This window comes from Pundamilia nyererei, unplaced genomic scaffold, assembly GCF_000239375.1.
Source record: "Pundamilia nyererei isolate P.nyererei 1_Seehausen unplaced genomic scaffold, PunNye1.0 scaffold00059, whole genome shotgun sequence".
Taxonomy (NCBI): domain Eukaryota; kingdom Metazoa; phylum Chordata; class Actinopteri; order Cichliformes; family Cichlidae; genus Pundamilia; species Pundamilia nyererei.
This window is the reverse complement of record NW_005187460.1, coordinates 2,105,983-2,117,138: the sequence shown is the minus strand read 5'-3', so window position 1 is coordinate 2,117,138 and position 11,156 is coordinate 2,105,983. Positions and strand designations below refer to the sequence as shown.

The 11,156-nt window shown below is 41.0% G+C and overlaps 1 protein-coding gene across 1 annotated transcript in view; it reads right to left on the bottom strand.

Moving 5' to 3' along the window:
- fam20ca (FAM20C golgi associated secretory pathway kinase a) overlaps positions 1 to 9,868 on the bottom strand; it is a 47,664-nt gene extending 37,796 nt beyond the window's left edge. Inside the window, exons 1-3 of the mRNA XM_005734602.1 lie at positions 8,399 to 9,868; positions 7,773 to 7,957; positions 4,151 to 4,229 (exon numbers count right to left, since the gene is read on the bottom strand). Of these exons, the coding sequence (XP_005734659.1) occupies positions 4,151 to 4,229; positions 7,773 to 7,957; positions 8,399 to 8,949 (815 nt within the window). The 5' untranslated portion in view covers positions 8,950 to 9,868. The remainder of the gene's footprint in view (positions 1 to 4,150; positions 4,230 to 7,772; positions 7,958 to 8,398) is intronic.
- Positions 9,869 to 11,156: the final 1,288 nt, after the last annotated feature.

Genomic DNA, 11,156 nt, shown 5'->3' with positions numbered 1-11,156 from the left:
CCCCCTTCTAGGTATACGTCTGCAAAGTCCTACTTGCATTTATACCACACACCCCTTTCTTGTTGTTTGCATGGTCCCCTCTTCCTCTCCTTGTTATCAGATTGTCAGACTCTCTCAAATGTATCAGGACCTGGGCCCGATCCTCAATGAAGCCTTTCCCAAACATCAGCTTCAGGCCTAGCTCTTTGCAATCATTATTAAACTTTTGTCATCCACATCTGTGGTCGGGGTCCTTGCTAGTGAACTGTCAGTTGGTATAAAGATGCTCATTATCTGAGTCAATGAACATAATTGTTGTCTCTTTTTGGTTCAAAATTACAGAAAATAGCTATAATAGCTATTAATAGTTGGGTTTTTATAAGGGAACTATTTGTAGGCAGTGTCCAGCATTAAACCTCCCACAACAATGACAAGCCATCTGTTTTTGAACAATACCCTTCAGCACTTTACAAGAATACATGTAAATCAATAGTAAAATTATTCATCTTTTGCAGTCAAATCAATAACAAGAACAGCAAGAAGTTTTTTTTTCTTTAGAGGACATTAAATGGATTTAGCCCTAATAGAATTCTCCATCTGCAGAGAGGATCCATAGAGAAATATCAGTTATAACTTAACAGTAGGCGTACAGCAGCTATGAGAATGATGATGGCCTACAATGAACCTGTGGTTATAAAACAGCCTTTGGATGATAAAAACCAAACAGCCTCTTGGGTGTTGCAGCTATGAGGCTTCTGAGCCAACCATGTTGGCTTTACTAACGCTAAGAGCCAAAGCTTGTCAAATTTGATTCAGTTCATGCAGATGAGGACATATTCAGATTCCCTGTGGTTGCTGAATGCCTGTCCTATATACAGTATCTTGTAGCTCATGTGTTGACATGTAGTGAAACTTATGCCTTCATAAAACAGCTCTCAACAGGACTGAGGTTTGTACATTATCAAAGGTAATCAGTATCATTCTTGCAATTCTGAAACCATTCTGAAATGTGAGACTATCAACAACATCAAAGGGAGGGAGTCGAAACAGAGCTGTCAGATAGGATGTGAAGGAGAAATCAATTATTTCTTTGCATATCAGAGGCTTTTACCTCCTCTCTCAAACTTTCAAACCTCCATTTGACAAATCTATTTAGCATTACATAAACATTATAGCTCTGTATACACACTGTAACCGGGATCTTGACAGGGAATAGGAAGGATAGGCACCAGGGACATAAGCCAGACAGACATGGAGGTTTGGCATGGAGTATTTTCTCTCAGCCTGTAAACATGGCTCTAGCTGGAGGACCCAGTTCTTTGACAGGTTGGCATTACAAATTCGCCCCAACCCTCTGGATTACCACAACTACTCATTTGTCTTTCATTGTCAGTACTCCGTCAAGCCAGTTTCCCCTATTTCCATAAAAGCCTTACAACATTTTATAATACAACCATCTTATATTCCTAACTTCAGTTTCTTTAATCTATTTTCTATCAATTTTCACTGGCTACAGGAAAGATGGCCACAAAGTTACACCACCAAAATTGGACTCTTTTTGACTCATACATTTCATACTTATTTGGAGACATGTCTGTTTGGAGACAAGTATGTCTTGCATATGATAAAAGACTAAGTGTTGATCTATTGGTATCGGCATTTAAAATGACTGATAAATGAAAATTTTAAAAAGTAAAGATGAGTTGGTAGAAACACCATTCAACCACGTTATTAGTGCTGACGTTGCAGAGTCTTTCCACCAGGGGGTACTCTGCAACTTGCCTGGTATGCTACTGTATAAACACAACAACCAGCTGAGCAGAGTCAAGCAGAGTGTAAACAAGTAAATAAATAACTACACATAACAAATGTTACAAAAATCTGTTTATGTTTTAAAGAATAAAATATCACCCAATGTGTTGGAATCACCCAATACTGATATCAGCCTTAAAACTCCGGCCTTACAGTACATATCCGTTTGGCTCTAGATATGATTTACAAGAACCCAAACCAAGGACATCTGTACATGCTTGGTAATGCAGGATATTACACACATTTGTCTCTTTAAAGGGAAAAGTAATGACATCTTTTTGTGGGGAAAAACAAATTGTAGTTTGAAGACTAAATTAGCACCTTCTACTCCAATCTGGGATCATACTTTAAATCATCAAACATAATTATAAAGTCAGTTAGACAGATTAAAAAAAAAAACAAACTGACAATTTTTCTGCACAGGAAAAAAAAATCTTGTGGAGGTGTCTGGCAAGCTGTCAGCTTGTGCAAGCTCCTGGCCTATGGCAGTGTAGAAATTTGCATTTGGCTCAAAGGAGGCCTGAAACATCAAAGTCTCTCTGATGCACCACTTGATGCTGCACAAAGGGACAGGTGAAGAAAAACAAGTCGACACAAGAAAGCACTGAACTACTGTACCCAGAATGCACTGGTTCCTAAAATAAAAGTGGGACACATCAGTGCACTGACAGAAACAACAAAATGCCACACCGTGCTTGAACAAAAGCAGAGACAAAGGTTATGTTTCTACATTACGACTCTCAGTAAGCACTGATATTTTTGTATTTTCGCTCTGTGGAATTTTGTATAACATCTGTAAACAGTTGAGACAGTTTGTGACAGTCAAAGCAAGAGGCTTGAATAAAAAATATGACAGGCTAAATAAGGAGCCGTGGGAATCGGTAGCATGTGATTCCGAAACTGTCAAAACTGTTTCTGATGGCAACTGACTGCTTTACTTATCTACTTTAAGAAATCACAGATTCTTTAGCATTTTAAAGTTTGGTGGATGGTGTAACATTTCAAATCCCTGCTGACAATATTTAAGCTTCCCCTTTCCTTTGACTTATTACTTCATTAAACTTAGATACTACCCATGCAAGCGCCCGTATTACCTAGCAGCAGCCCCTGAATGATTAGACCAGTAATATCAGATTTACCCAGCCAGACACATAGAAACCCAGGGTAATCACCAAACTTAGTTTACTTGACTATGACTAGATGATGCCTGCTGGGTGTTGGCTCCTGCTGTGTTTAAATTCCATCCTCAGACCGCTGTGCTTTGAACCACATATTCTCTGACGCTAATTTTGCAAACAGTGCCACATGTTCTAAAGTTCATCCACTAATTGACCTTGAAATAATTTGGCAAGCAGGGACACAATGACCAGTTGTTTGAGCACACAGAGTGCCACTACCCTAATGTAAAAAGAAGACAAATGAAGAGTTTGAACACCTGCACTCGCTGAATAAACTTTGAAAACATGTTGCAGGCTCTCTCACCATAAATCAGTCCAAGAAAACAGTTCCAAACTTTTCACAGTTCATTGTCAAGCCAGCACTGCATTCACACGTCTGCTTTCCTAATCCTTCACTGTTCCTCTTATTTATGTGACTTTGGCTTATGTGGTAAAGGGCTCGGTACAATTGAAATAAAGAACCATCCTGAACTACACCTGTACGATTTGTTGAATTATGACATTATGAACTTGTAAAGCTTTAGCTTCCTCCCTCTGTCCCTCTCTCTCTCTCTCAAAATCTAATACTCTCCACTGAGGCTCTCATGTAGAAAACCATTCAGCGTTTCATAGCAATCAAACCTGGCTCGTGAGCAATTACTTCTGATCGCAGCCCAGTTGGCCTGGACGCTGTTTATCCATGTCGCCATGGGAATTCATTGGGCAAAACTCAGACAGCTGAGGGAGGGGGTGGGGGTGGGGGTATTTCTTTTTCAAATGCAATGTGCCATTGCCAGTATGTATGCCTCCCCAAAGACGCTTTCACGATGGCTCAATGCTCGTTTTAATTAACACATAAGCCTGCTGATGTTAATTAAAAAAGAAGACAGACAATTCCCCATCAGGAGAAGATCACAAAAAAATGAGGGAGGAGGGGAGATGTGTAGGTGAACACGCAGTGAGATGCGATGACAGTGCTTGGCACTTATTCATCTGAGACTTCGTGTTGCCCTCTTTAAAACATATGCAACTGGTAAATCAAGCTGAGTGTATCAAACAGACTTTTTATAGAAAAACTTGTATAAGAGTATAATCTGCAGTTAGATGTTTAATAAGAAAGTTCCAGGAACAATTGTTACACCTAACGTATATAAAATGTAGTTTACCTGTGTTGTCATGCAGTCACTTCATGTGTTACTTACTTCATAGGCTTGAACAGTGCTTGTCCATAGTTCTGGAAAGTCATGATCAGCTTCAGCTGGGTGCCTCCAGATTTCATGGCTGGGAAGAAACAAAATGAGCTGTTAGATCAGCATCTAAACTAAACTGTCTGAGGCATAAGCATACATGCACAAACACATGGATGCACTCAAAAAAAACAAACAAAACAAAACATGCACAGCTGTTTTGTTATTTGCCATTATGGAAAAATGCAATTTTGCATGAATGCACAATAGAACTATCACATCTGCTGTCCAATTTCCTAGACACTGTAAATGCAATCGTGCCAGTCAGGAGCTGGGTGTGACCGAGAGCAAAAAGTGGCCTGAAGAGCATCTGCTAAAAACTGTGGCTAGTTCTGGATTTAACAGAGGGTTGAACATGAAACGGACAGTTTATCTGAATGAAAAAGAGCGACTGTGTGTTCTCGCAGCATGCATGCAACTTTAGAAGAACATGGTGCTCTGAGAATGACAAAATATCAGTGATTGAGGAAAAGAAGCCCCTTCAATTTTAGTACATAAAGTTCACACACGCTGCCTCAACAGGAGCACATTGCTGAGAATATTTTAGGCACATAGCACATTATTATGGTTTGACTCCAGGATGCCTGAACCTGTTGTTCCATTTCAATCGACCCCTCACTATCTGTCCATTTGTCCAATAAAGTGACCTAAATGTAGACTTCCATCCATGCGTGTTTAGCTACAAGCTACATAATATAAGAAACATGAGTCTCACCAGATGTTTGTCTGTAAGCCTTCATGAATTGAACACATTGTCAGCAAGTTTCTTGTGCACACTGGATTCACTGTAGCGACTTCCTTTTTCATTCAGACAAATTAACCTCCTGTACTCAGGGAGATGAGCCAGGGCATATGTCACTGACTATCAGTCATGTCCATGGTGTCTCCCAGAGGGTGATGGAGGCTCACTGTGAGATTCCCGCTTTCCTTCGACTCAAACAAAGAGACCGCCAGGCCTGCCCAACTGCTTTGTGTTTCTGTCACAATGGACAAGCTTTCGGGTATTTGCCCATTTATTACAGCGCATTAACTTGATCATATTACACAACACAGCACTTCTGCCTAACCCCAATATCCACATAAGCCCCCTGTAGTGGACCCACTTACTGACTGGATTGCTGGCTGAGTAGCTGACTGCACTCTACCCTGCTGCACCGAGCTGTCTTTTGTCTTCATTGACTCTCTTGTTGTTTCTCTCAGAGCTCTCACGGTGTGTTCCTCTGCTTCCCCCCCTCTCTTTTTAGTTGGATATGTCATCCTTGTATTCACATTCTCTCTGTTATGCTCTGTCTGTCTGAATTCATCATACTCAATGCTGGCAAGCCTCTCCATTTACCGTGACTCCTTTTCAAAAGCTTTTGGATTTTTACATACACTGTTGCACACAACAGTACAACCTACATAACCTCAGGTCAGTGCCTTTTCTTTATGACAGAGGATGAATGCTGAGTGAATGCAAAGCTAAAAAAAAACACACTGAGAGCATTTGGCCTTCACATATGACAGATTTGCTGAAGCCAGGTCAAGTGAATAGCACCCTAGAGTAATCCTCAAACTTGGTGCAGCTATACAACGGATCTAAAACCTTTAAGAGATTGCAAATGACTGAACTATGATTTAATGCCATGACCTTGAACACATAAGCCACAATTCTTGAATTCATTGCTCAGCGCAGGCCTTCATAAAAATCCACCTTCTAATCGAGAACTAGAAAAAGGTAATCCGCAGTGAAAAATCCCGCTAAAGCTTGGCTGATTGTTTCACTGGATTGTCTCTGCACTGACGTGCAATCACACATGACTTGAACAGCAACAAACCCACAACAAAACATTCTTAAGATTCTCCCATCTGTCTCAGCTGTGCCCGAGACTATGCATTTGTGTTGATCTAACCATCTATCTTGCTCTGTTTCTCCAGGAGACCACAAGTGAATCGATGTCGCTGTCTTATTCTCTACACCTTCCTGCTCGCAGGTCTTTCAGATATGCTCCAGGCCTCGCCCAACGCTCTGAGATTCCCCCTCTCATGCGGCAATGATAAATCCATCTTGCTCTCACCTGTATCACCTCATGTTACTGTGCGTATGATTTATGAGTGCAGCTGAAGACTGAACAAAAGGCCACAGCCTGCCCCAACAGAGAGACAGACACAAAGGAGGGAAGAAAGGGGGGGTGGGAGGCACTAGTGAGGAGAAAATGCTGATGAAGAAAACTTTCTAATGCTGTGTTTGATTTGTCATTTTGTTGAGACAGCTAAGTGTTTGTGCTAATTATGGGGCACAAATGTTTGAATGCATGCCTCCAGGGCGTGCACACTAACACAAACACACACACACACACGGACATATAAACACACATAAAGCCACACAGACATAGAGCACTGCTTCACTGCAGACAAACAGTATCTTTGTAGGTATGTCTGGCCCTGAGCAATTATATTGTCTTTTGTTGAAAAACAGAAAAGAAGGGTTAAAGGCAGAGAGAGTGCTAAAGTGAAGGAGATGTGTAGAACGAGAAATTGTGAGTGTTCTTTGAGAGAACGAGGATGTAATAATATTGAGACACCAGACAAATACAACAAGTATTGGAGGCTAAATAGGCATAAGTAACTAACATTCCCCACAAGAACAACAACAGAAACATCAGAAACACCTCGACAAAAATTTTCATCCTAAAAGGGAACAAATGGTCTCAGTTTGGGATTGTGGTCATGATTATTACTCACATTTACTCAAAGGAAGTTTGGCCACAGTGGTAACAATGTAATGCACATCTGCTTTATAACATCTGATCTCATTACATAGAGAAAACAACAACTTTTTAGCAGCTCTTACTGTTGCGCTCATTTATAATCTGCTTTAAAAGAAAAGCATTTCCAAAAGAGAGTAATGGGTGTTTAGAAATGAAAACAATGTTGTGACATTCAGAGTTGATGGGGAGGAAGTTCTCCTCAAATGTTTCTTCCAGTTTTTCCCAGTTATTAAGCTTGTCTGATTTAAGATGAAAAAAACAAACAAACCTACAACTTTTTTTATTTATTATTTTTTCTCAGATAAAAAATTCCTGGTGCTCCACTTTAATTTTTAGTGACACAATGCAGATCTCAGTGAAATACTGTGACTGAATGGAACAAAAAACAAAAGGGAATTTGAATACAGCACTATCCTTCCAGTGTAAGAGTGTCAAATGAATTTCTATCAAAAATCCTGATTATATAATTGTTACACTTCAAGTAATTTAGGAGTCATTACAAAAACAAGCAGGTCCAGAGGCACTCCACTTTTTACAGTTTTCAAATTTTATGCCAAAGTTTATTTTTTTTGTTCATGCCAAGGTGAAAAAGCCTTCCCAAGTTGCATTTTTCACACATTAGTATAATAGAACCTTGAGTATAATTAGGGAAAATATCTTTAAGTTAGTTGGGACATTGCTGCTGTAGGCCAAAATGACAGGACAGAATCTAACAGTTAGAAATTGATCAACACAGACCAGATAAAAGAGTTTAACTGCAGACCCCATCAAATCCTCAACTTCACACACCCACACATACACCTTTTCAGCATAGCTGACTGACTCACCTACGCTGGTGATCCTTTGTGTGACCAGGTCCTTCAGCAGGGCATCCAGCACAGGGCTGTGTCGGGAGTAGAGCTCATAGCGGTTGATCCCGATGTGGAATCGCAGCCAGTTGGGGTAGGATTCTGCTGTCACCTCTTCAGTTGGAGAGAACTCCTCTTCGTCTTCGTTTCCGTCCTCATTGTGCCTGACAAGCAAGTGAGGAGAAGGGTGGGAAGGTATAAGTGATGGTGAAGGAGTAGACAAAGAACAATACAAGCTTATAACAGATGGTTTTGAAAAAACAAACTACAAAAAGCAAAATGCTGCCTGGCTGGCTATGGATAATCCAAGACAATGAAAAGAAAACAAAATCCAGCAGGATGGAAAGCAGAGGCCAAGTTGGGTGCTCAAACAAAGAAAATAGACAGAGAGAGAGGTGAAGACTGATAAGGAAATAAAATAGATTTGTTGTTCTGAATGGACATGATAGAATAGAACAGGAGTGATTTTAAACCTTATATAAAAGTAAAAGACCTGGGTGACAAAATGACTTCTTAATAGAGCAAACATGTTGAAGTCAGAGCACTCTAGCTGTTCATGGACTCGTTTAAATCACACAAGTTTAATTTAAATCTCGTCGGCTTACCATCCCTGGTTCCCTGTTGCTCTGGGATAAAACCTGATGTCGTTGTTGACGTTAAACAAAGTGTCATCGTCCGTGAGAGGCGGAAGCTCAACCTTGTATAAAGGATGCTCAAACAGGCGAGAAAGTCGTGAGACAGCACGGGAAGGGACGATCCGACCCCCGCTTGCGTCTCCCATCAGCGGCTTGTGGTCATCTGCCTTCCCCGCCGACGTTTTCATCCGCCGGAAAGAGTCCGCCCTGTCCCCGGCGGTGGTGATCTTTTCCAGGGAATGCGATGTGAGGTTGGAGCTCGGCTCGTTGCTGAAATCCTGCAGGATTCGCAGCGTGTGCTTATTAGGCCAGCCGGCTTCAGCCGCCGTCCTGGCTCGCTGCTTCCCCCAGCCTTGCGACTCCCCGCCCGTGTGGTGTGCGCACTGGCAGCCGCCGTCCCCGCTCTCCGCTCCCGTCGCCCGCTTCTCTAGTTTTGGTAACAAGTCTATCATGATGTGCATGGTGCACGCAACCAAAAACACCATAAGTATCAAGACTCTGAATTTGCGAAACAAGATCATGTTTAGCCTCTATAAATATATATTTTATAGCAAGCTTTAAGCGCACCTTAGCTACAGCACCGACATTGGTGTCTAACACTGTTTTCTGAGGACGAGACAACGATGTTACTTTGGGAATTCTCTATGATCGCTCCACACATAATGAGCGTCAGCCTATGTTTAAAAAGCCCATTTTATATGCGGTGTTTAATATTTAAAACAGTCCCAACGATTCATTCCCAGACAGGTGGAAAGACCAAGACATTGTAAAAACCCGGACACTTTGCTGGCTCAGGAAGTGCTCTTCATTCATTGCCTTGTTGAGCAGGATAGCCTATAGTGTCAGGAGGACGAGTGACTAAATAAATCTCACTGAAGATGTATCTTAGGCTAAGAGAAGGGAGTGGGGTCCTGCTAAAAGCATCAATAGTCTTCTTCAAATCTGCTTCCCTGTGTCGCTGCCAGCACGGAGTGAGATGTCAACCGCGTCATAACTGTCTTCAGAGGAAAGTAACAGGATGACACTGATATAACGTAGTCCACAAAAGCACAGGTTTCCTAACATTTACGATCAATTTATAAACAGAAAGAGGAATAATAATAAAAATAATAATAAAAAACAAAAACAAAAACCAAATAACAGGTGATCCGCTGCAAGATGCCTGGATGCTGCCCCGCTTCTTCACAAAGCTGCTGCTGTCTGCAAACGTCGCTGAAGTCAAATCAGAGACTGGCTTGGCAGGCTGGCCGGCAGGTGTGTGGGATCCTGGTTGTGATTTCTCCTCTCAGCACTGCCTTGTCTTCCTTCCAAGTGTCCATCCAGAGTGGGTGTGTTAAATATTATGATCGAAGCCCTCTGAGCCCAACCTCGGTGGCGTCATGAGGAAGAGATTGGCTGCGTCTGCACATACAAGTAGCACTAGTGACATGAAAGGCGAGCTTCGGGGATAAAACGCTGTATGCTGAAACCCTGTAAGGCTGCAAGTCCCCCGCACACAGCCAGAGGGCGTTGGAACTACCTGAAACATTGTGCATCCTATATCACACGGAGGGCAATGGGTATGTATTCCTATTGCATGTGCTTGATGTGTTCTTTTAGATCATTATCAAAATAAGGAATTGGGTAAATTAAACTGGGACATTCAATAGAGGGATGAAGGAACGAGTGTTTTAGACAAAAATTATTCGAACTGAAGAAATACAAGAAATTAATTTTAATTGTGAATTAGCCATGACTATTATTGTTGTTATTGTTGAGGTGGTAGCGGGTGAGTCCTTTCTATTTCTTATAAAATTTATAGAAACATGGAAAATTGTCATTTAGGTCAGAAGTCTTTCAGTGGCATTTTTACAGTCAAGAAAAGGTGCTTGTAAATTCCTGCTTTGACATCCAAGAGTCACAGGGTAATATGGAGCTGGAGCGGTGTCCATGGAAACCTTAATTGAAGCGTGAGCATAAAGTCGTCATTTACTGTAACTCTGTTTTTGGTTACTGGCATCAGAGGAAAAAAATAAATCCAACCCAAAATGCTTCCTCGAAATTCTGTTTCAGAAGGAAATGTACTTCCCACATAATAAAAGTCACATAATGCCCAAATGTGTTGGCATATTTATCAAGCTATCATCTTGTTTATTTCTTTTTAAATGCGCTTGGACATTTGGAGTCTTTGACAGCATGTTGCTTTTGAAGCAAACAGCAAGTAGCAAGTAATAGCTTGTTTGTCAGGATTTGTACATTCTACTATATATAAATAAAATCACAAGAAAGAAATTATCGCTGCACAGAGCTGCAGACGTTTTAGGCTTTCAAATTACATGGATTGTTTGTTTGATTATCAGAAATCTATTTTAATTCATATTTAGGTACATGTAAGCCACACGAATCATGAATCAAAAGGAAATTAACTAGATTTCCACTTGGTTCATCACAGGTTCTGTACAGATCAGTGGAAGATCCCTGCTGGGTCACTCACAGATCCTCCCTTGATGACCAAATGTCTTTCTGACTTATAATGGGGTAATTTTGAGTTGTGATGTTAAAGGATTAACCAAGCCTGTTCTTATTCCATTATGTTCCCTTGAATTCTATTTTAGAGAGCAGCAATTTTCATCCCCTGATTAATTTGTTATGTTCAAAAAGGTTTTGGTTATTTATTGTCCAGAAGTAAAAACTCACAGCTGTGGAAATTGTGCAGTGAAAACACACCAGCTGGTCTTCTCAGAGGTGA